The 27593-nt window shown below is 32.0% G+C and overlaps 1 protein-coding gene across 3 annotated transcripts in view; it reads right to left on the minus strand.

The window, feature by feature from the left end:
* LOC115883822 (BTB/POZ domain-containing protein 1-like) overlaps positions 1-27593 on the minus strand; it is a 123799-nt gene that overhangs the window by 35818 nt on the left and 60388 nt on the right. Inside the window, exon 1 of one of the 3 annotated variants that reach the window (XM_030902224.1) lies at positions 6003-6052. The exons of the other annotated variants lie outside the window; for them this stretch is intronic. Coding sequence (XP_030758084.1) covers positions 6003-6037 — 35 coding nt within the window. The 5' untranslated portion in view covers positions 6038-6052. Of the gene's footprint in view, positions 1-6002; positions 6053-27593 lie in introns of those variants that run through there. 3 annotated transcript variants of the gene reach the window in all.

Genomic DNA, 27593 nt, shown 5'->3' on the forward strand with positions numbered 1-27593 from the left:
TTCCGGATGTAGAATAGAATGTTGAATGTTTAGGAGGGGAGTTAATCGCCGCGACCTTATAGATCTATTGTGTGTTCCCCTTTCTTGAGTTATAACGAGTTATAACTCATCATACAGTCTCAGGGCTTTAAGAAAAGCCAGTTTCTGAGACGGCTCCACAGAGGCCAGCTCTCCATCCTCGACATCAGACGTACCAAGGTTCATGGCACGAATGGTCGTCGTCTCGGCGCACTCAGTGATAAGGTGTTCTGGTGTTTCTCCATTTTCCCCACAAAATCTGCATTCGCCGTTGTTTCTCAGTTTCAGCCTACTGAGGTGTTCGTTGAGGAGACAGTGTCCTATTAGAAACCCCGTGACAATCCGAAGATTGTTTTTACTTAAATCAAGGAAAACCTTTGATTTCTCGGTCATAAGTTCTAAGGAACTTTTTCGAGTGTCTTAGACCGTTGGAGGATACCCATTCCAAGTTACGGATGGAGTCTTCCAGATGCTTCAGTTCCGCTTTCAGTTGGTTCCCGTTTGGAAAACAGAACGGTTCTGGTCCAGTTCGTGGAGTGTTCGCTCCTTTTCTAGCTAGATCATTTGCTTTTTCATTGCCTTTTATCCCTTGGTGAGCAGGCACCCAGAGTAGGAGGACTTTATTTTCTTTGCCTAATTTGTTGAGCTTCTCTAGGCATTCTTTGACCAACTTCGAATTGATGGTTACTGAGCTGATCGCGTTAAGTGCTGCTTGACTATCGGATAGGATGGCAATTTCCTGTTTTCGATAGTTCCTATCTAAGATAAATTGTACGCACCTTTCGATAGCGCAAATTTCTGCCTGAAGGATACTGGGGTAGGTGCCCATTGGTTGGGAGTATTCAGTTTTCGGCCCAAATACTCCTAGCCGAGTAAGCGTTTCGTTCTTCCAATCCTTTTTATTACTCAATACTACAGTGAGGTGTTTCTCAAAGTTGTAAATTCTTGGTATATCATCCACTGGGAGTTGGAGAAGTGGAATTTTCTTTTGAGGGTGTTCCAAGCCCCTGACCTGAAAATTCTCCCAGTACTGTTTCCGTCAGTAACTATTCTAATCATTGTCGCATTGGCATAACTACCGACGACAATATGCAGTGGTGTTAGGTCTAGAATGACCTCCATTGCTGCTGTTGGACATGTTCTCATGGCACCTGTGATGCAGATACATGCCAGTCTCTGTACTTTGCACAGGTTTTGCCTTGCTGTACGTTGCTCTAGTTTTGTATACCAAGCAACTGCTCCATAAGTAATCATGGGTCTTCACTATCATAGTATACATCCAGCGCAAAATGTTAGGGGCCCAGCCCCACCTATTTCCCGCAAGTCTTCTGCATATCATGAGAGCCTTTGTGGCTTTGCTGGTAATGTTCTTAATATGCCTGTTCCAATGAAGTTTACTATCCAGGGTTATTCCCAGATATTTCACTTCCTGTGATGGCAGTATTTCCTTTCCATCTAGATGGATTCTTTTCAAGTTTTTCAAACTTCGCTTTCTGGTGAATGGCACTACTGCGGTTTTATCTGAGTTAATACTCAGCCCGACAGTCCTGCACCATAGTTTTCCGGATAGACGCAGTATTATTTCATATGGCGCTTTCAATGGTAAAATACGAGAGAAAAATCATTGGGTGGGTTTGATAAAAATTTACTGTGGAAAATGCCATATGAAATACAAAACACGGAATATCTGCGAAACCGTTAAAATTTTGATATACTCTAAATGCAAAAAATGTTTATTTTTTAATTCTCCATCAAATAAAAAAATAATATAGATGGCGTTCCATTTAAAAAAATCTAGTAAAATTATTTTATATTTTTGAAAGTTTGGCGTAAAATATTGAACATCCTGTATGATTTACGATGTCCATATTTATAGCACAGTAAGAACAGACCATCTAAAGTAAATATCTAATACAGTTTTGATTTCCGAACAGTTCTTGTATTATCAATAATTTTTTTAAGAGAGGTTGAAAAATATATAATTTTTATTTATTTATTAAAATCTCTGAAATTATCGAAATATATTTACTCATGTCGTTTTTAGATCTTTCAAAGTAATTCATATCAAAAATTTAATTCATATCAAAATTTCGTATTTGAAGGCCTATTTTCTTGGATCTAATCGTTTTTTATTTGAAAAAATTTAAAAGTTATAGGGGCGAGTAACTTTTGAAAAACAACCGGTATACTCATTACTACATTACTGAATTTTTTCAATAGGAGAATTTCATCATAAATTCAAAAATTTCAATAAAACCATACTCAGTTTTTATTTATAAACTCCAAAATTAGTTTTAAAATAAGTTTTAATAATTGCCTGTAATATATTTCGTTACAAAGAGTACCTAATTTTTTGCTTCATATAAAACGGAAATTACAATCAACGGAAAGCCTGATAATGAATATTTTCAAACATGGGATATGTTTATGTTTTGTATATGTATTAACAAGTTTGTGTGAAGTCGATATTCCAATCATAAATTACGGCGAAATAAACGTATAAAAATACATAGGACAAATGTGGAGTGTTAACGTATAATAATTAACATCTAACATGTATAAGTGCGAAGCCATTTAATGCTAAAATACTAAAGAAATCACATATTAAGAGATATCTGTTATACCTATTACACGATTTGTATATACAGGGTGGTCCGAATTGTATTCCGGAAACTACGGCAGCATATTCTGCAGATAAAAATAAGTAAAAGAGTTCGTATAATTGTATGTCCTAAAATGCTTGGTTTCGGAGATACAGGGGGTAGAAGTTTCATTTCTATTTCGGTTTTTTCCAAATAATTTCTGAAGTAACGTCAATATTTCGATGAAAATTGGTGTCTGGGAGTTATGTGACACGAGAAATTTGATTTTGATGTCAAAATGACTCCTATTTGTAAGGGGCGCCACCTACATATGTTTTAACTGTTTTGAAGAGTAATAACTTTTCGTCCGTACCGGTATAAAACTACTGACTGAAAAATATACATTTCCATGAATTTTTACGTAAAAAATGTCTCTTGGTAAAAATCGATACGAGTAACCGTTCTCAAGATATTTAGAATGGAAATAGTTAATACATGTCATTATTGACAAAAAATAAGCACACGTTGAATATAGCTATTTGACTGAAATAATAAATTTTTATTTTTTTTAAATTAATCATACTTTTTTCTGCGAAAAAATAATGATTAAACAATTTCTGTTGAACTTTTGGCACAAAAAGATTTCAAATTTATGATTTCAGTTTAGTAACTATTTAGTCAACATGTTTAATTATGTCAATGATGACAGGTATTCATAATTTCGATTCCAAATATCTCGAGAACCATTACTCTTAGCGATTTTTACCAAGAGACCTTTTTTATGTAGTAAAAGTCGTAAATGTATATTTTTTTACTCAGGAGTTTTATGCAGGTATGGACGAAAAGTTATTACTCTTCAAACCAGTTAAAAAATATATAGGTGGCGCCCTCTACAAGTAGGAGTCATATTGACATGAAAATCAAATTTCTCATGTCAAAAAACTCCCAGACACCAATTTTCATCCAAATATTGAAGTTACTTCATAAATTATTTGGAAAAAATCTAAATAAAAATGGAACTTCTACGCCCTGTATCTCCGAAACTAAGCATTTTAGAACATACATTTATACGAACTTTTTAACTTATTTTAATCTGCAGAATATGCTGCCGAAGTTTCCGGAATACAGTACGGACCACCCTGTATACGAAAGGAAGAAAAAATATTTATATTATATACAGGGTTAGTTTCCTACGATGTTCTCTATGGGTATCTCAGAAACCACTGGAGATAGAGTTGGTTAGATGGGGAAAGAATTGCAGTTTTGTGTGGTCATAAATATGCGCCTTTCAGATTTTTGAAAAAGTTCATGGCTTACATGAACTTTTTCAAAATGTCCTTTTCATGTCCCTACTTACATTATAATCTATTTTAGACAAAAAGTTTTCAGATAAAAGTTGTAAATTATCACATCCCTAATGAGTTTGTGTTCTCCGATTTTTTCTAAAGGCTGTCCATAAAGCCTAACCATAGTTGGCCATGACTTCATAAAAAAATATCTTTATATAAAATAGATTATAATGAAATTAGAGACAATTTTTAAAATAGCCAAAATTTCTTTTTTTCGAAATATCTAGTAAGCCATGAACTTTTTCAAAAACCTGAAAGGCGCATATTTATGAACCTACAAAACTGCAATTCTTTCCCCATTAACCGACTTTCTATCTCCAGTAGTTTCCGAGATACCCATACAGAACATCGTAGGAAACTCACCCTGTATATTATAGATTTAATATCATCTCATATCCTATATATAACCAAAAACAAAATAAAGGGTTAGCTTGTATAATCCAGATTTTAATTTATTTATAATACACTTAGTTATCTGTCGATTTATTCACAGTTTAACTCCACTAATCCTTTGCCATTAAAATTCCTCTCATAAAAATTAATTCCTTATTATAACTCATTGTTTTTCGTACTATTCGCTCTTATTTTAATACAGAATTGTTTAAAACAATAGATAATTAATTATGAAGGATTAAAAATTTTTATAATCCTTGTTTTTGATTTAAAATCTTAGTCTTTTTTTAGAAGGTTTACTTAAATTTCATATAAGGATCTTAAAACAGATTTTACCCACCTACTTAAAATTTTGTGGCTGAAAAATATTAATTATAAAATGTTTATTTGAAATAATGTAATTATATCATATCTTGAAAAAACTTCTTTATACAAAGGCATTGCCTTTATTTAGTGTTAATTAATATTTATTTTTATATCTATATTTTCTTATATATTTATTATTTTTAAATTTAATTATACCTTCATTAAAAATAATATCTAATTTTAATTATACCGGATGCGTCTCAAAAGTGTCTCAAAAACTCAATAACTTTTTTATTTTGCCAGACAAAAAAACGAGATTCGGTATGTAAGAATATGACATAAATTAGAATTAACTGACGTAACTGACGTAATTAATTGTTTTGGTCACTTCCTATTGCAGCGGAAATGACTACAATTTTTGTTTAATAAAGGGCATCCTCGGTATATTTCTAGTTTAATGGATAGAAAAAGACACTCTGAATAAAATGACATATCATATGTCAACTTTGACATTTTCGCATGTGGTTTATTGGAAATTGTAAAATGCGGTTCATAACGACAATTTGACTCGAAATACCAAGTGTGTGGTACCAATTTATTAGTAAAAAATGCTTTTTCCAAATATGCTAATGAGCCACCCTTGTTCCATTTGAAAAAATTGAGATATGATTAAAAATATGATTTGGGCATCTCTTAACCGGCCAGGACAATACACTAAAAACACTAGACGATGAAATATATTTTTCCAAGGCTCCTTGATTAAAAATTAGTGTTTTTAACACAGCCCCACTCTAGACTGAAATTTAAAATACGATTTTTTAAAGCGAAAATGTCAAAAGTTGACATATGGTATGTCATTCTACCCGGAGTGTCATTTTCTATCGAATAAAGTAAAAATATACCGAGGGTGCTAATTAAAAATCACAAGTTGTAGTCATTTCCGGTGAAACAGGAAGTGACCAAAAACAATTGAATACGTCAATCAATCCTAATTTAAGTCATATGCTAACATACCAAATATCGTTTTTTTATCTAAAAAAATAAAAAAGCTATAGAGGTGAGCTTCTTTCGAGATGCACCCGGTATTATTATTTAGTATATATTATATTTATAACGTTATGTTTCAGTATAATTTATAGAGTTATATTATTTAACAGAATTTACAAAATATAATTTATTTTGATGATTTTAATTTAAAATTCTAAACAAAGAGTCATTTTTCACATTTTTGACAAAGTATAATAAAAAGAACAGATCTTTACAGAAACACTAATTGGACTGTAATTAGTCTTTCACAAATACTAATTAACAATTACAATTAATTATAAATTAATTAATATAGTATTATAAATACCTATTTTCCATAACTGGCAGAGCTTTGTTACACATTTTCACCACGACGAGTGTACCACTAATGTAATTGTAGAACTGTGGGGCATTTTTTAAAACAACAATTAAATTAACACAAACAATGACCATATTGTGATTCATCGAAGTCATAAAATCCGAAGGGGTCATTTACTGGCTCAACGTAGTGGAATATTTACTCATTTAGTGTATGTACAAGAATGAGTCAAGGGTGGGGGTAACAATTTTTCAGTTAAACGATTTTTTCTTTTAATATACAGGGTGTCCCTGTCTGAGTTTTAGTCTGGATTTTGTTTTAGTCTGAATTTTCGGGGCACGAGCATTGATATCTCGGAAACCGTAATAGATACCAATATGGTTGAATTGGCGTAAAGTTGCCGCCTTGGGATGTTCACAAAGATGCCATCAAAAAAGTTTTAAAAATTTCAAGGATTGCTGAGTTTTTTGAAAAAAAAAACCGGATTTTTTTTGAAAATCAACTTTATTTTTTCCTGTCGTTACTTTTTAGAAAATCAAAAAAATAATTGTACATTCCCATAGCCACTTTATTAGGACTATCTGTTAGTATTTTTAGATTTTCAAATTAGCTTATAATTTCTGAGATACAGAGGCCAACTTAATTTTTTTTAAATACGGACCTGCATTTTTTATTTCAGGTTTTGAAAGAACTCGTCTTCCGAGTATAATGATATGCCACATTATTGCCACATTTAATTTTGCCACAACAATTTTTTTATTTCAGACATTTGAACACAATTTATTTAAACTAATTTCAAGTACGGCTCTGTTTTTTTTAAAAGTTCGGCTTTGTTTTTTTTGAAAAGAAAATGGCGTCCAGATGGCTTGGAAATGAAGATCGATGACATTCCCTATGTAATTTTACATAATTTTATATGTAGACAAAGGTAAACTAACAAACAAAGTAAAAAAACAAGGTACACAAACAAACAAACAAAAGATAATACAAAACATTATACAAATAATATTGTCAGTCTTATTGTTAAAATAAACATTTATAAATGTTTATAATGTCAAAAAAAAATAATATTCAAAAATATTTAGCTAGTTTATAGTAAAATATCAATGACCTCTAAATAAATTCATTTCGATGTCATTAGTAAATATAGCAATAGCAAACATTAGACCAGTGTTTACAAGATCAAATTTGATTTTCAAAATATAATTCATTTACGGCGTAGAAAGCCTTGTCTAGTAAATAAGAGTTCAATGCTTTGCGAAATGAAAAAATGATGTTATGGATTTGATTTCAAATGGCAGGTGATTGTGCATTTTTTTCGAGTTGTATAATATTGAACTTTTAACTAACTCTGAGCGTGGGGTAGGTAGATAAAGATCTTGCTCCGCGTTTCTGAGTGGATAAGTGTGAGATGGCCTTTCTTGAGAAGCTGATACATGTTTACGTATTAGGCAAACGGATTCAAATATAAATAAGGAAGGAAGAGTCAATATTTTTAATTTTTTAAAAAAGTCCCGGCAATGAGTTCTGCTGTTTAGTCCCAGTGAATATCGAACAGCTCTCTTCTGGAGCCTGAAAATGTGGTCAAATTGAGTCGCACAACACGTACCCCAGAATGGAAGGGCATACCTGAGGTGCGACTCAAAAAGTGCATAATAAACAGTTCTAGCCACTGACAAGTTAAGCTCCTTAGAAACAGACCTTAATGCAAAACAGGCAGAGCTCAATTTTTTCGACAAAGCTTCGATATGTATGTCCCATTTCAGAGAATTGTCCACAACAAGCCCTAAGAACTTTACAGATTTGACGACGTCAATGGTGGTGTTGTTAAGTACAAAAGCTGCAACGAGTTTTTTTATACGACAAAGCTTTAGTTTTAGAAATTTTGAGACTCAGGAGGTTCGAATCGCACCAAGATTTAATGGTGATTAAGTCATTTGATATAATCCTATGAAGTGCCGTGATGTCCTTGTTGCTCCAAGTGAAGCTAGTGTCGTCCGCAAAAAGACATATTTTGCCACTGATGTTTATGTTAGCAATGTCGTTAATAAAAAGAAGAAACAAAATAGGGCCTAGTACTGAGCCTTGTGGTACTCCACATTCTATTGGCTTGCTAGAAGACAACGTGGTATCCACCCTCACAAGTTGACTTCTGTTGCTCAGATACGACTTAAACCATTCGAGAGATGATCCCCTGAACCCATAATGCTGCAGTTTATTAATTAAGATCTTATGATTTACACAATCGAACGCCTTAGAAAAATCACAGAAAATTGTTGCTGTAGAATGATGGTTGTTTAGGCTGGAGTAAACTTTATTAAGGAGGGAAAACATAGCGTCATTTGTGGACTTGTTGCTTAGAAATCCAAATTGATATTCAGTAAGTATTTTGTACTTAAACAGAAAAGATACCAGCCTTCTTTTAACCAACCTTTCTATGATCTTAGATAGCCTTGGTAAGAGTGCAATTGGGCGATAGTTAGAAGCTTCATCTTTGTCTCCTCCTTTATGCAGAGGAATGATTATTGCCGTCTTAAGACATTTTGGAAAAATACCATTTTGGAACGACATGTTTATTAAAGTTGTTAGGTGATTCAGAGTGCTTTCTGGCAGATTCGAAAACATTTTTAAAGTTATCCCGTCGGTCCCAGAAGAGGATTTATTTTTGATGGTATTAATTGTACTGCGAAGCTCTTCTAAAACTATGGGCGAAAAAAAGAAACTGTGTAAGTTTACAATATCATTAGAGAGATAAGAAAGTGGATCATGAGCATTTTTAGTAAATATTCTGTAGTAAATATTTACTAAAAATGCTACTAATAAACTCTCCCACGACAGAAAAGGCTATTTCGACAAACGACACAAAAAGGACAGAAAAGGACAGAAAATCAAGTTTTGAATGAAAATGACAAATGACAGCTGTCAGTCACTCTCCAAATTTTCCCATTTAACAGACTATATATATATATATATATATATATATATATATATATATATATATATATATATATATATATATATATATATATATATATATATATATATATATATATATATATATATATATATATAAGAATATACAGATATACACGGTGAGTCTTGAATTAAGTCTAATATTTTCATGGCTGGTAGATCTTGATAAAAGAAACATATTTTCTCTTTGTCGTTTTTCACATAAGGCCAAAATAACTGAGTTATGAAGTTTGAAAATTAAAAAAAATATATTTATTTTTAAAAAACTTTGAGAGCCACCCGTTTTTTCGGTAATATTCGGTATTTTTTGTGCCATAACCATGGTAACATAAGATATTATCAAACTATACTGTGGGGAAAATATGCGGTGAACAGGCAGTTCTAAAAAGTTTTCCAAAATATACAGGAAAATTTAAAAAATGCACGATTTTTAACATCTTTTTATGCGAATAAAACCTCATAGATGTGTGTTCTGGGGTCGAATTACCCTTAAAATATTTGCACTTATTTAAGACTCGGCCGGTATAATACCTATACAGAGAGTGAGCTCAATATACATACACTAAGGTTGTCTTTATCAATAAATTTAACACATATGTACTTTGAAAAATTATTGATCCCTTGAATCATATTATTTTAATAGATTTTCTGTACTTTTTCAAACGGTATTTTTCACTGAAGATGAATAAAGCTTTGTTCTCTCTTAGTAACAGGATTATTTTAATTAAAGTAGTCACACGAAGCCACATCCTGGCCATAAAAAGTGATATTGAAATACTTTAGTTGAACTACTAGGCGAAAATTTGCCAACACTAAACATAGGAAAAGTTTTAAATGAGGAGCAGCGCGAGGTGAATAATTTATTTATTTAATATATGTATAGGGTGAGCGAGTATTTTTTTCAAACACTAAAATGTTAAACAGTAAACTACTTACAGTATCACAGATAAAGTCAGCATTATATCATTGCATGGTCTCAAAATGTAAAGGCGTATCTTATATTTCACAACATTTTAGTACGGCAGAAATATTTAATTTTCTATATACCGGGTGTTGCATCGTCGGACGGGACATAGGAAATCCCATGTAAATTTTAATGGGGTCAATAATTGGCTTCCCTAATTATTTTAGAGAATAATTCTATTTAGGTTTATTGAAGAGCACTAAAACCCACATTCAAAAGAATAACTTTAGATATTTTTGATTAGCTCGTTTACGAGTTATCACCGATTTCTTTTTAAATACTACTCCTTTCTTATGGCCCTGTATTTACTTATCATCACCAGTCAAGGTAAAAGATAACTGTCAAATGAAGTTGTCATTTCAGAAATTTACCTATTTAGTGCTTTATTATTATTGAAAACTCATTACTACATCGGAAATCTTAAAGATGTATTTATAAATACAAATTATTTTGAAATAAAGTAAAATAAAGTAATCAATTACAAGGTTAATTATAGTATTATTACAATATTCAATACCTTATTAATTTAGGTACCTACTATTAAATTGTTAAAACTTTAGGATTTAAGAAGATGTTCAAATATTCCTCCGTCGACTACTAGACAATAACCCAGGCGATTATAAAATTCTCTTCTTACATTCGCTAGTTGGTAAACTGAAATTCTATTGCATTCGGCAGAAATAACATTTTTTAACTCATCTAGATTTGGGTATTTTTTATCCTTGTATATCCTGTTTTTTAAATGGCCCCAGAGAAAGAAATCATTTGGCGAAATATCAGGAGACCTTGCTGGCCAATTTACTGTATGATTTAGGCCAATAACGTTTCAGTTAAAACTATTGTCTAAATATTCCCGAACAGCCAGGGTACTATGTGCCGGGCAGCCATCCATCTGGTACCAAACTTCCTGAGTTTCCCTAGCGGCATCATGTCAAGCAGGTAAAATATGATTTTCGAGTAGTTCCAAATAACATTCTGCATTTAAATTTCGCGTAAGAAATAATAATATACCGACATATGTCGCGACCTAGCTGGGGGTTGTTTGCTAGGTTCGCTATACCAGGTTCTCTCTCTCAATCAAAACAACCATTGAATAAAATACACATTTATTTAACATAAAGTTCACAGTATAATACAATTTTGGGGAATGCCAAGACTTAACGGTTTACTTAACTAAGTACTTACAGGAACATCTTCAGTCTGCGCTGTCTTCTACTAACGGACTGATAACGCGAATTACTGACTGTATAATACGACTCACATCGATGGACTAACTAACTACCTCCTCCTGTCTTCAGCACACCATTTTATATTTTTCCGCTCGTCCCAATTATCGGCGGGTACGTGCTCAAAAATCTCCTTTGTATATTTCCAGCACCGATAATATTGTGTCCGAATATCCCTGCCCAAACATTTACTTTCTGTGGATATTGCGTCCTTGTTTCGACAAACCTGTGTTGGTTTTCTTTGTTCCAATATCGATAATTTTGAACATTGAGTTCATTATTTAAGGTAAACGTGCATTCGTCAGTGAAACATATGTTTTTTAAAAATTCCCTATACGTGTTTGCTTTTTCCATCATATCAAAACAAAACGCCTGTCGCCGTATTTCGTCCCCATCTCGTAGCTCTTGGTGCTTTTCATATTTGAAGGAATAGTATTTATGTCGTTTCAAAATTCGAAACGCTGTAGTGTGATCTATTCCTATTTCATCCTCAAGTTTCCTTGCGCTGATCTTTCCATCGTTCTCTTCCACGCACAATAAAACTTCCAAGTCGCTATCATTTCTTGCATCTTCCCTTTGTTCCTGCCTTGCTTAACATCTGCATTTATTTATTAGGGTACCTTTAGTCTCAAATCTCTGGATATTCCTTGCGATTGTAGATTTTCCAGGTATCGGTCTATTCGGATACAGAGCAGTAAACATGTCCGACACCTTTTGATAACTATTTTTTTGATAATGCCATTTAATCAATACTTTTTCTTCGGTAGTGTAATTCATGGCTAATATTTTCGATGTAGGTATGAGTTTTTAATAATAAAGCACTAAATAGATAAATTTCTGAAATGACAATTTCATTTGACAGTTATCTTTTACCTTGACTGGTGCTCATAAGTAAATACAGGGGACAGGGCCATAAGAAAGTAGAAATATTTAAAAAGAAATCGGCGATAACTCGTAAACGGGTTAATCAAACATATCTAAAGTTATTCTTTTGAATAAGTTGTTCATAATGTTAATCAATTCTTATAAAAATACCATTCGTAAAATAATATCGTGTGTTTAGTGGTTTTCGATTTATATACAGTGTGTCCCAGTATTCCGTAGGTACTGAACTACTACGTATTATTATGGTATCGAAATTAGGGCTAATACGTAGGTATCGAACTGGACATTTGTCTCATTTTTTAAGATATTTTTAAGAATCGATATTCTGATTTGAATGATTATATTTTGCTAAGAGCTTTAATATTCCACTTTCACAAAAATCAGAAAAGGTATGGGAAGGGTAATAACTACCCCCACCCTTCTTATAAATTATATAAAATAGTAGAAATTAAAAAAAAATCATTCGTCGTTCGATTTCACCTCTCCCGTACCTTTTCTGACTTTTTGTGAAAGACAAATACCTATTGAAGCGCTTACCAAACACCAATGAACTTATTTTTTTGAATTAATTATTTTGATTGCAAAAATACCTAGTAGTTTTATGTATGGTTAGGATACCTTGTATAAGGAAAATATCAAAATACATGAGATAAGTCTTTAAGTTTATTTTTTAGTATTTTATTAAGATTTCTATATTTTTTCTAAATTTAAGATAAACGTGCTCATCTCTATTATATGGGGGAAAACAAAACTAACGAAATATATTAAAAGAAATATTGATAAAATTTGAAGAATATAAAAAGAACTTTATCATCAAATAATTCCACAGGGTGTTTTAAACTTTCGCAAAATTACATTTGGTTTCCCTTTGAATAATAGACAGATGGGAATTTTTATTTCTAATTTAAGAAAAAGCTAAAGTTTAAAATAATTTAGTTTAAAATCGCTTAAAAAACATCAAAATCGGCCAACTAGAACATAAAAATACACTCAGATGAAAAAAACGCAACGGAAAAATTTTTGATCAAATTTAAAGTGTTATATTTTTGTTATTTTTAGCCCTATTTGCATGAATTTTTTAATAAACTGTATATAATTATATCAGCTTTAATTCGTAAACTCAGTATTTTATAAACTTTAGTATTTGACATATTATACAGGGTTAATCGAGGGGTTGTTTTTTTACTCTAACTTTAAAACACCCTGTGCAATAATTTTGTGTGTAAATTTTCCTGAAATATAATTTTACGGTCAGAACCATGTCTCTTGAGCATTTTCTTTTTTTTTGGATCATGTCAATACATGCCTTGGGTAATTTTTAAGAGCGAAATGAACTGATCACGATTAATTTGCAATTTTTTCAATTATTATTACCTTTTGATGTAATTTTTTAATATGATGAGATGGTTTTGGCACAAATTACCTATAACAGAAAGCGACTGCATCGGAAACCGCCCGGCAAACCCGACACGCCTATTGAGTGGTGTAAATACACCAGTCGTTTAGTCCGGAAACCTATGCAATTCGCTTGCTGGAATGACATAGTGCTTGGTTATATGTTTCTTTTTAAAAACGCGTGTAGAATTTTTGTTGAACTTTTGAACTGTTATTTCTAAGTTTTGGTAATTTGTATATCTTATTTAAAATGGGATGCAAATGTGTTTATTTATAAGGAAAAAAAAGATATTTATAGTATAAAAAATTAATTTATTTAACAAAATTTAATTAAAAATGTGACAAAATAGTTACCTTTCTATTGGTTCTATCGGACTTTTTTCGACTATATAAATCTTTATTTGTAAACTTTAATACATCAAATATTTTCAATCTTGTAAATCATTTAATGATGTAAATAAGAGGAAATTTCTCACATGGGTGGTCAAATTTTATAGTTTTCATTATATCAAACAGCCTCAGAGAAATGTTTTCAACTCAAAATGCCTTTAATTATGTTTGACTACATCATTAAAAAGGGTCTTCAAATACATTAATGTGATATTTGTCTAAAATTTGCAAAACAATCCGAATCTCTGGATAACTCGAAATTATTTACCCATTTAAAAGCCTTTGATCATGAAAGTGGAAAAATTTGTTCATTTTATTTACAGGCTGGAAAAATTATTTATATTAAATTTTGATGAGTTTTGCACTGAAGAAAACATTCAGAGGCTGTTTGATATAATAAAAACTATAGAATTTGACCACCCATCTGAGAAATTTCCTCTTATTTACATCATTAAATTATTTATTAGATTGAAAATATTTTATGCATTAAAGTTTACAAAAAATAAAGATTTATATAGTCGAAAAAAGTCCGATAGAACCAATAGAAATGTAACTATTTTGTCACATCTTTAATTAAATTTTGTTAAATAAATTAATTTTTTATACTATAAATATCTTTTTTTTTTCCTAATCTCCTACGAGCTGATATAATATGACGAGCAATTTATTAAATTACTGTGAGATTATACAGAAAAGTTCACAGACTTCGAGACATAGGAAAATCAAGTCCATTTAGCGTGTGTCCAAATTTTGACAAGTTTTCAAAAATTACAGTTTTGTTTATACTGACGTTTAATTTCACCTGACTTCTCGGTGAATGATTTCTTTTTTATGGGGGTACATAAAATCAAAAATTTACGGCCATGAAGAAATTCAAAACTTGGAGCAGTTAAGGCAGAAAATATTGAATGCCTTTGACACTGTCACCCCTGATATGTTATCCAATATGAGGAGGGGATTTTATGATCGTTTGGGTTATTGTTTAATGCAAGAGGGAGGCACTTTTGAACAATTTTTTAAATTTCATTATCCTGTTTTTTTACCGTTTACCCATTACCTACCTTGACGAACATGGGAAAACGAAGGTCCTTTTCAGGACCACAAATATTTTGACTGAGAAAATTGGTAACTAGTTTTTGGATTAAAAAACAGAAGTTGTTAATATAATACCAATTTAAAAGTGTTTTAGTAGTTTTAATACACACTATGATATAAAATTTATTATTATTATAATGTACATTATTAATACTATTGTTCATTCGAAATGGCATTAAGGCCCAATTGCAACAATGATTTAAATTTTTCTTAAAGATAAGTAGAGCTTAGAATGAGCTGTATTTATATTTACTTTAATATTCACCTTAAATGAGGGAATTTGACTGATACAATTTTTGAATTTGAATTGTTTTTAATGATACTAACAATTTTAGTTCAATTTTTAATAAAATTTATTTAAAATTAATAGAAATCCAAGAGATTTGAAACCTCTTTTAGCGATTAATAACATTCTCAAATGAATTACAGGTGCCCTTATTTTCTATGAAACTCACACAGCTTTTTTCATAGTCGCTGCAGTTGCTATAGCTATAAAAAAACTAATTTTTTAAGGTGTGAAAATTGCGACACACGCTAAATGGACTTGATTTTTCGTATGTCTCGAAGTCTGTGGACCTTTTTGTATGCCTCGATAACATATTGGTGCAGATTATTTTCAGCCAAACAAATAATAACCCAAACTATACATTGATGCGGATTGTCTATGAACTCTTTCTGAAGGTCACAGAAACCTGAACGCGTAATTCGGTGTTCTTTCGCATCTGTTATAGTTAATTTTGTTTTTGGTGGCTATTATCGTAACGTCATATTACGCTGCATTGGATACTTCATACTAAATTAAAAAAAAAACGTTAAAAACTAACGAGACAGTCCTGGTTTTAATAAACATTAATAACGATAACAGAAATCACGATATTAAAGAAAACATCTTTAATACTCAAGTATACATACAGAAAAAAAATTGTAAAAAATACCCTAATACTTTGTATTGCTTCCCTTGGCTGCTATAACCATAAAATAATAAATACAAGAAGAAGTGTCAAGTCAATGTTAAATTATGGAAACAGCGTGGCTGCCTGGGTAACTAATTTTCAGATATGGCGGCTGGGACATTTGACATGATTTGACATGACATAGACACTTCATTGACATGACAATTTCAATTTTATGAAATTTATTTCCGTTTCCGGTTTTTAATGGCGGGCTGTTCAGGAGGTTTAAATGAGGGTTAATTTTTTCTAGTAGTAAATAATACAACAAAATTACTCAAAAATATTTATTTGGAATTTAGAACAATGTAAATATGCAAATCAACACGATTAAAGAGCTATAAACCCATAAACTACTGTATCAATATAAAAATATTTAAATAACATCAGAGATGCTGTGTTAAAGTGAATTAGTAAAGTAACAGTGCACTGACTTACAGAAACTTGAAGATAAATAAATGTTTTCACAGCTTCACGGGCGTAAAACTAACGGAAGCAAGAAAAAGACAACAGGAACCCACGCAAAACCTGGAATCAAAAAAAAAATATGTAAAAAAAACATAAATATAGGTACATAAGACTGTTGTGAATTAAATCAAACAGGACTTGAATGAAAATAAAATGAATAAAAAATATGATACACATATGATATACATGATATGATATACATCTAATACCTCATTTGTATTTTAAAAATAATCTACATACATAGCATTATTGCTATGAAAATACATAATAGGTACCTATGTGATATGTAATTACGCATTTCTGTTCATCTTGTAGATAATTAATGTAGGCTAATAATAGGTAGTTCAATAATCATAATTTACCTTGTGTAACTTGCTTTCAATTGCTCAAAATCACCGATCAGTCTTTAAAGTAGAGATACGGAAAAATCCTTGGTAAAGAATATCCCAAGATCCTTGGATCTAAAGCTAAAAAAATATAAAAACAGTTAATATATTACCTATTTTTACATATATGGCCCATACCTACTACACGCAGAAACGTCGATTTCATCATTTTCTTCATGTAATTAATACCATATATACTTTATTAAAGTGTTAACAAGGAACTTTATATCAAAAAACATCTTTGTACTTATAAATTTCAGCCGAAATATCATAAACAAACTTCCAACCAAATCTAAACCGGCAAAAATTAAAATGGCGCCCGACCTTGCCAGAAGCCTCGGGAGTTGACACATGGCTGACACACAGACAAAAGAAGACGACGCCGACGTGCATAAAAATGTTCCGTAACTGAAATTGACAGAAATCATATAGAAATATTCAGATTTTTGTCTAGGACACTCTAGAAGGCCATGCTTTCTGCCTGGGTAAGACCGCGCCAGAACTGTTTCCAATTTTCCGGTTTACTGTCAGCCCCCTGGCTATAACTGCCTGTATACGTCCGTTCATACTGTCATTGAGGCTGCATATATCAGATTGCGTTATGTTTTCCCATTCTTCTTTAAGGATCAAGCGAAGTTTATTAAATGAAGCTGAGAACGCTTCGCGACCCCTCCTGCCAAGCATTTCCCAAACGTCGAACATGATGGGCAATTCATAGTAGTATATAGTTCACAATAATCACCAAAGCTGCCTTGTCATATTAAAAAAAAAAACTTCAAAAATAAATTATAATTGAAAAAATTGCAAATTGTTGGTGGCAAGTTCAATTCGCTCTTAAAAATTAACCAAGGCATGTATTGACATGATCCAAAAAACAAAATGCTCAGGAGACATGGTTCTGACCCTAAAATTATATTTCAGGAAAATTTATACACGAAATTATTGCACAGGGTGTGTCAAAGCTAGGGTAAAAAACAACCCTTCGATTAACCCTATATATATGCCAAATACTAAATTGTTTACAAATTGAAGTTGATATAATTATATACAGCTTGCTAAAATTCATGAAAATAGGGCTAAAAATAGGGCTCCGTTGCTTTTTTCGCATCTGAGTGTATATATTGAACTACAAAATTTATGCAAATTTTAAGTATTTTCGTGCCGGTTAGTGAATTATTATTAACAATAAATTTACCTTTTTTCCATTACTTGTTTAGAGCCGTACTGTATTTTCACTCTTCACAAAATAAACAATTCAAAGTTAAGATCGCGTGAGATGTTTAGTTTCAAACTAAACAAATTGATCTGGTTCAACCACTACCACCGAACCATTCGTTCAACATATACACAAAATTTTAATAGCCTATTTTTTCTGTTCTTTATGGTGTATTGGCAATTACCTTCAAGGTTTTTAATGTTGTAATATTCATTTTTTTACGATTTAATTTAACTCGTTCGGCTTTTCAAAGGACCCTAACAAAACACATTACATTCATATTATTTTTTTATGCTTCCTTAGCATCCTCTTTGATGGCTTATATAGAAGGTATTCTTATTTTTATCTTGCTATTTTTTACATATCGTGTGCTACTTGGCCGACCTACGGTGTGTTCTTCAAAAGCGACTCACCCCTATAATTTTCTTTTTTTTTCAGATATATAACGAGATTTGGTATGTTAGTGTATGATATAAATGAGGATTGATTGACGTATTCTATTAGTTAAGTGAAAGTCAATTGAAAGTTCTTCTGTTTTATCGGAAATTACTACAACTTTTGATTTTTAAATTGTATCCTCGGTATTTTTTACTTAATTTGATAAAAAATTGAATTCTAAATAGAATATCATACAGGGTGCGTCTCAAAAGAGGCTCATCCCCTATAGATTTTTTATTTTTTCAGATAAAATATCGATGTATGGTATTGTAGCGTTTTTTATAAACATTACCACTGCGAACGGCAGCTTTTCATCGGAGAGCAGTCGTGGGTAAGGTATTTCACTAGAGAGAAAACTAATCAATAACAATAAACAAAAAAATATAGATATTGGGCGCCAGGCATGTACATAGAAAGAAAACACAGTTGTATATTACTTAAAACTAATGACTATATTTATTCATGATGTTCTTTGCTGGTACATGACATTGTAGAATTCTAATAAATATATAGTGGTTATATGTAAAAAAAAATGGTGTTAAGAGTTGTACTAAATATCTATGAAAGTAATACGAGACGTAATGTAATGAAACCTAAGATGTAAATCATATTTTAAATACTAAATCGACATGAATGTTCTTAACAATCTAACCACTAAACATAGTCGGTACGATATTACTTAAGATGTACGTTATTGTTTAAGACTGAAAATGTTTTAGATGTTAAATGTAAAACTAGAACTTAAATCTACACTTAGCTGTTCTTTATGTAATCTTGCTTCAAACAGTAACAGCGTGAGGTGGGCTCGGATCTCTGTACTGTCTGTCGGCGATCCTGTTGGCCAAAACAACAAAAGGGGCCAGAATGAGGACACCATGAATTGATACAGCCGTAACTACTGACTAGACTGAGAAATGGGAACGAAGCAGCATGGGGCTTACGCTACATCCATACTGTGGCAATATGGGGACACTACCCGTACCTTGGAACACTACTAGGACCTTGGATAATGCCCGAACCTTAGAATCAATACATAGATATGGGACACCTGCCCAAACCTTGGACACAGTCTGTCCATAAGATAACGGTATAGGGGAACACTACCCGTACCTTGGACACAGTCCGTCCATAAGACAATGTACGTCCATAAGATAATGTACGTCCATAAGATCCTCGAATTACTTCCGAGGACTCAATAATAAACAAAGAAACTGTCCTTTCTTCCATGTAACATTCTGGAGGACAAAAGAAAAGGGACGCCAACGTGCCAGCAAAATACAAATACAAGTTAAGTTGGGACATCCAAAACTCTACCCTGTTGCTTTGAAATAGCAGCTGATTCAGATTATACAGCAAGATTTAAATAATCACCATTTCTCAAAGCCGGGATGGTTAGCTTAGGCTACAGAGCGTTAAAAGCAAAAGTCCGTCCACAGCACAGAGAGTTGACAAAAGCGATGTTGACAGCGCCTCCACAGAGCGGTGAAACGATAGCAGGGTTGGCGACTAGGGAACGTAAAAATTACGCCAAGGGTGCCAAATAAATTATCAGGCCTGAACGATACGGAATTCTGTGATGAAAGGCAGACATCATATATTATATATAAAAAAGACATGTAACGAACTAAAAACGTTACAGTATGTTAGTATAATGACATAAATTAGGATTCATTGACGTATTCAGTTGTTTTTGGTCGCTTCCTCTTTCACTGGAAATGACTACAACTTTACATTTTTAAATGACACCCTCGGTATTTTGTTACTTTATTCGATAGAAAATTATACTTTGACTAGAATGACATATCATATGTCAACTTTTGACATTTTAGAATATGGTTTATTTAAAATTGCAACATGCGATTCATAACGACAATTTGACTCGAAATACGAAGTGTGTAGTACCAAATTATTCATAAAAAATGCTTTTTTCTAAATATGCTAATGAGCCACCTTCGGTACCTTTAAAAATTTGAGATATGATTGAAAGTACGATTTGGTTGCTCTTGCTTGACAAAAACAAACTAAAAACATAAACTAAAAACATTCATCATCATCATCATCATTAACCAGCCTGAAGTGTCCACTACTGGACGTAGGCCTCCCTCAAATCTTTCCATTCTTCTCGGTCCTGTGCCACTTGGATCCAGTATCCCCTAAACCTGTTTAAGTCATCTGACCATCTTGTCGGAGGTCTGGCACTGTTTCTTAGAGCATCTTGTCTTGGCCGCCATTCTGGTATTAGCTTGGTCTATCTATCATCCGTTCTTCTGGAAATATGCCCAGCCCAGTTCCATTTGAGTTTTTTAAGCAGATATATAGCATCTGTTATTCGTGTACGCTGTTTTATAACTGTACTGGGTATCTTGTCTCTTAGAGATACACCAAGCATTGCTCTTTCCATAGCTCGTTGGGCTATACGGATTTTGGTACTAGCATATGCCAGTACTATGATAAGTACTGGCATAACGCACTGACGGAACACCTTCCTCTTTAATCACATTGGTATATCTGATTTTAACTCATATCTTAGTTTGCCGAATGCTGCCCATGTTAGTCCTATTCTTCTTTGTATCTCGTGCGTCTGGTTATCGCGACCAATTGTTATTTCGTGCTATACTAAAAACATTAGACGATCAAATAAACTGTTCCAAGGATCCGTGATTAAAAATTAGTGTTTTAACACAGCCATGGCGCTCTAAAATGAAATTTAAAATACAATTTTGTTTTAAACGAAAATGTCAAAAGTTGACATTCGATATCCCAATCTACCCAGAGTGTCATTTTCTACCGAATAAAGTAAAAAATACCGAGTGTGCCATTTAAAAATCAAAAGTTTTAGTCCTTTCCGGTGAAACAGGAAGTGGTCGAAAGGAATTGAATACGTCAAATCCTAATTTGTCATATACTAACATACGAAATCTCGTTTTTTTATTTGAAAAAATAAAAAAGTTATAGGGGTGAGTCACTTTTGAAAAACACTCTGTATATATTTTAAAAAAGTTATGAATTGAAATTTCTCACATCAATAAATATGTAGATGGAAATATCTATACTTTCTAGTTTCAGATCAAACGCTACTTATTTCTATAATCATATATTTAGTTTATATTTCACAATACATGTCGTTAAGCCAACAAATTAATGTTTAATCAAAATGGATCTATTCATACGATCACAAGCAAAAAGATGGACATATTATTCTGGTTTTGCTATTTCTTTAGCTAATTCTGTATACCGGGTGCGTCTGAAAAGTGGCTCACCCCTATAACTTTTTTATTTTTTCAGATAAAACAACGATATTTGATATGTTAGTATATAACATAAATTGGGGGGATTGATTGACGTATTCAATTGTTCTTCCGGTTTCACCGGAAATGACTACAACTTTTGATTTTTAAATGGCACCCTCGGTATTTCTTTACTTCATTCGATAGAAAATGACACTCTGAATCGAATGACATATCATATGTCAACTTTTGACATATGATTGACTCAATTTGACTCAAAATACCAAGTGTGCGGTATCAAATTATTCGTAAAAAAATGCTTTTTCCAAATATGCTAATGAGCCACCCTCATTCCATTTAAAAAAATTGAGATATGATTAAAAATACGATTTGGGCAACTTTTAACCTGCCAGGACAAGACACTATAAACATTAGATGATCAAATCTATTTTTCCAAGGCTCCTTGATTAAAAATTAGTGTTTTTAACATAGCCATGGCACTCTAGATTGAAATTTAAAATAGAATTTGTTTTTGACCGACTATGTCAAAAATTAACATATGATATGTCATTCGATTCAGAATGTCATTTTCTATCGAATAAAGTAAAAAAATACCAATGCCATTTAAAAATCAAAAGTTGTAGTCATTTCCGGTGAAATAGAAAGTGACCGAAAACAATTGAATACGTCAATCAATCCTAGTTTATGTCATATACTAACATACCAAATCTCGTTTTATCTGAAAAACTAAAAAAGTTATAGGGGTGAGCCACATTTGAGACGCACCCGGTATAGTATTTTCTTATAGGCATTGTTACTTACAAATATATATTTTTGCAAAGGAAGGCAGATTTTCACTGGTAGTAGGAAATTTTTCTTGTATTTACCTGAAAAATAAAAAAAAAATATATAACATATTAGAATTTTGTCAAATAAAAGACAAAGTTCAAGTTTATATAAGAAAACTTCATATTTCAGCAGCGCGATTCTGATGTTTAAGAATTATTGTTTAAGATTAATGATTGTAGAAGAGTAAAATAAGTTAGAATAGATTCAAGAGATTCTTAGTCTCATATCTCTTAGTATCATTTTATAGGCATTATATTTAAAATGATCTAATATTCAATAGGGCTGCTTGTCTACTTTGAGTTTTACTACGGACTGTGTCAGTTTTCCTCAAACTCCAGTCTAATTTCCAATTTGGTATCATTGAAATTTTTGATTTGTATTTGTAAAATAAATAAGCAACTTTCATTGGTGTTCCTGTATTATTCACATAACCATCAATTGTAGAATTCTTATTTTGTGCATTTCTGATATTCATTAATACAACTTAAACAACTATATAACACTGGCAACTATTCTGCCACTATTATCCTGCAGTAAGACAATAATTTGCTAAAACTACTTTATATTTCCGGTACAGTGAAGATAGCTATAGGATACATTATCCAAAAAAATATGTCCAAGAATATCATAAGAATTCAAAAATTGACTAATATACACGGTGTAGGATTTACAATAAGGAAGTTGGTATTGTTAAGTTGGTTATATGATACATCCCAAAAAAAGTTCTTTGAAAAAAAATGCGTAGATAAAATGACAATCAACGACAGAGTGTTTCTTCGAATACGTCCCTATTAATTTATATAGAAGTTCTTCGATTTGACTGATACACACTGTATAAAGTTAAATATGTGGAATTCATACTGGCTCACATATTTGTTTATATTCTTACTGTATTTTTAGACACTTTAATCTCCAACAATAAAAATACATTATTTCAACATTATATTAGGTAAACAGTTTTACTTTATTTAATTTATATGCGTTTTAGATTATTTTACCTATTTATATTTAACCATATTAAAAATTTCTTATCTATTATAGATCAAAAACTTAGTTCATTCATCATGAATCATGAATCAGTCTCTTTTAGCAAAATTCTTTGTTGGGAAGAAAAAGAGGGGAATTGGCCAAAATTGCCCTTTAAGAATACTTAATATTACTCACTGATGCCACAGTGGGAAAAATCCAGAAATATGTTGCAAAAATTCTTTTTTTGTACGATTTCATTCAAATTTGGTAAAAATATTCTATGCCAGTAGCCCGTGAACCCAGTTAGTTTTGGCTGACTTGAGAGTGGTTGGGGGTGGTGGGGGGATTCATAAAATCATCTTTTGACTAATACAGCTACCAAAATCCGGTAAGAATATTTTACATTTCACTAAATTTTACGATTTTTGGCAGAGCCAAGACGAAACAGACAAATATTGAGCAATTTTTACTCCTCCGGCATATACAGGGTTTGTTATATATACCTATTGACATCCTCTGTATCTTTTTTATTCGACGTTTTCGAAAAAATTGTCTTGAATAAAAGTTTAATGGTCTCGAATACATTTTTCAAAACAGTCTTCTTTGCATATACAGGGTGCCTTAGAAATCCTGTGCGTGGGGCAACTTTCTTATTTCAAATTAGTACCTAATTTTTTATTTGATTTTTATTTTCTCTTGCTAAAAATCCTAACGACTTTTATGCAGCATAACCTATACCTAATTTGAAATAAGATAGTTGAACCCCGCCCAGACTTTTTGAAGCACTTTGTATATGCAGAATAGACTTTTTTGGCAAATTTATTCTAAACCACTTTCATTTGAGACAGTTTTCGGAAACGTCAAATAAAGAAGATAAAGGGGGTATCATTGTATAAAAGAAAACCCTACATTATTAATTTAGTTAGTCTGATGTGTGATGTATTCGCCTAAATGCATTTTTTTGTAAGGTAATATCCATTATATCTGGTCACCCCTCTTAAATGAATTATTGTTAAATTGCTATAATATCTAGTAATACCTACAGTTGTCGCGGAGTGATATTACCCGTCCATCACAATATGGTTACCAATAAAACTCATAAGAATCCTCTACATGATGCCATGCGTAATGTCACAATGAGATAACAGGAATTCCTAAATTAAATAAAATACCCCGTATATGATATATTTAAATAGCATTTTTCCTTCTGATTTTGAAATGCCTACTTTGCTATCACTATCTTTAACCATTGGCCATTAAAATTGTAATATTTCCCACAAAAGATTACCTATTATTTACTGATATTTTGTTTTATAACAGTTGGAAGCAATGGTCACGAAGTGCACTTAAATCTGAAAGAAAAATCCATTTCATTTAATTTAAAAACTTAGGTACTGTCAAAATTTGTCAATTTGTCAAAAAATGTCATTTGACATTTATGACATACCTCTTTGGAAATCTTGAGAAAAATTACGTAACTTTTTATTTCAAGTTCTTCTCTAGCTACTATAACAATTAATTTATGAGAAGTATCCACATAAAGGATCTTACTATACACATTACGCATGGAGGCTTACGCTTCCAATAAATTTAATGTTGCGATTTTTTGCGATTTTTTCGACTTAACTTTTCTAAGATAGAATATATGGCACTATCAAAAAAACCTTAAATAATTATGTTCTACTTTGACCTTTACCTAGTTTTAATCGCAAAAATCAAAATAAAAGATACTTTTTTGCTTACCTTAACATTAAATTTATCGCAACCGGGAATCTACGTAAAACACATTATGACAATTTCACAATAATTATTGACAGCAAGCTAAGATTGTCCCATTCAATTGTTATAATACTGCGTCACTTGAATGCAATGCCTACTATTTAAAAAATTGTAGAAAAAAGGCAGTTATTGGACACATATTAACTGAAAATGTAGGTTTTGCGCAAAGTTCGTTTTACAGCCCCTCGAAAGAGACTCCGAATATGTTTTTTTGTTAGATTTATGTGGTTTTCTCTTAACTAATATGTTTCCAATCTAATGTTATTGCCATAAAAGCTAACTCTGGATGTTATTTTTTGCAACTTGGTTTGGACATATTGCCTACTGCGTGATGGTTTAATAATACAGTGGCAATATAAAAATTATAGATTGGCTAAGGAAAGATATCAGTATCTATATACTTTTAAACCCACCATCTGGAATTTATTGCTGATCGTAGCGATGCGATGGCAAATAAAATCATAGACATGACCCTACAAAACTTCAATAAGTACTGGGATGAAACAGTTAGCAACAAACAGAATGAAGAAATTTTGTAATACCACAAAAGGAAAGCAACAATGATACTTTTGAGAATGTCCAGAAGCACCCCTTGAACTGCAATTGAAGTACTAATCGGGCATTGGCTAACTCAGTGGACAACTTGAGGGACAAAATAGAAAACAAAATAAAACTAAGTGACAATTTGCAGCGGATGGAAATAGAATGACAAGACGATTGAACAAGTGTCTTATGCGATTGACCGTTTCTACTGTCAATCAGAGAGTCCAAGTCTGGTATTCAGTGGACAATTTGATGGAGGAATCCTGTAGAATTTTTTGATTGAATCGCAATTCTGTGCAGTCGGTCCTTCTTTCCTTCTCCTGTAGGATGTACATGTATGGATTCTACTCTCTATGCGATTCTAAATATGCGCCTTTTTTTACTTCTGATATCGATTGATTCGTTTTGGATATTCTGTATCCTGGGATTATTACATGATTTCCTTAAGAAATACATTTTCTACTGATTCTTTTTCCTGTCATTCTCTTCTCCATCTTTTTCCCCTTTCTCTAAACTTTCATTTTGTTTGATCAGAGCAAAGAGTTTAATAATCGAATGGTCTTATTTCCTTGCTGTGTTCTATTTTAAACGTCTTTTTTTGATGTTTCATCTGCTGAAATAATTCTTCCCCGGTATATGAATTTGAATTCAATTAAATATTATCTATTCATGAAGTTAATTAGAAAAGAAAAGTAATCTACAAAATGTTAGTATCATTACCACGAATTTTGGTTCTGTAGCCAACAGTGGAAATAGTAGAAAAATATCTCCAAAAAACCCTATATGGGTATTTCGCCACTGCAAGAAAATCTACAAAATAAAATAGTTATTTTTTGTAAACTCTTCTGCGTTAATCCAAACGGAAAGTACTTGTCAGAAGTTAGGTTTACAGACCGAGTTTTGATTTTAGTTAGGTTTACAGACCAGTTTGAGTTTATGACCGAGAAAAATCAAAGGTTTGTCTTGATTAAAGTAAAAACAATCTTCGGATTGTCACGGGGTTTCTAACAGGACACTGTCTCCTCAACGAACACCTCAGTAGGCTGAAACTGAGAAACAACGGCGAATGCAGATTTTGTGGGGAAAATGGGGAAACACCAGAACACCTTATCACTGAGTGCGCCGAGACGACGACCATTCGTGCCATGAACCTTGGTACGTCTGATGTCGAGGATGGAGAGCTGGCCTCTGTGGAGCCGTCTCAGATACTGGCTTTTCTTAAAGCCCTGAGACTGTATGATGAGTTATAACTCGTTATAACTCAAGAAAGGGGAACATACAATAGATCTATAAGGTCGCGGTGATTAACTCCCCTCCTAAATATTCTACATTCATTCTACAGATATACAAATAGGAAAATTTTGGAGATATGTGAGACTTTTTGGAGATATTTTTCTACTATTTCCAGTGTTCGCTACAGAACCAGAATTCGTGCTCATGATACAGTGGCGAAATACCCATATAGGATTTTTTGGAGAGATGAATCCGCCACATAGGTATAGACATTTTTTAGAAAAATATATACAGGGTGTTCCTTAATGACATGCTAATATTTAAGGAGGTGGTTCAAGTGGTAAATTTTTCTAAAAAAAGTGTTTTTCATAATAACTGTGATTTTATTACAGATATCTTTAGGAAAATTGATACACGTCTTCTATGCATCAAAATACCTTTTTTGATGTACAAAGAATTTTATTTATTTCAACTAGTGCCGTCCATACAGTTTTAACATTGAATATTTTTGGAGAAAAAAATGGCACACCACTGACTTCTCTTATAATAAAAAATATTTTTTAAATCTCCATTCATTTCTCAACAATTTTTATCTCTTGATTTTTTTCCTCCGA

The sequence above is a fragment of the Sitophilus oryzae genome, unplaced genomic scaffold, assembly GCF_002938485.1.
Source record: "Sitophilus oryzae breed Bouriz unplaced genomic scaffold, Soryzae_2.0 scaffold_1_pilon_pilon, whole genome shotgun sequence".
In the NCBI taxonomy this organism is placed as follows: domain Eukaryota; kingdom Metazoa; phylum Arthropoda; class Insecta; order Coleoptera; family Curculionidae; genus Sitophilus; species Sitophilus oryzae.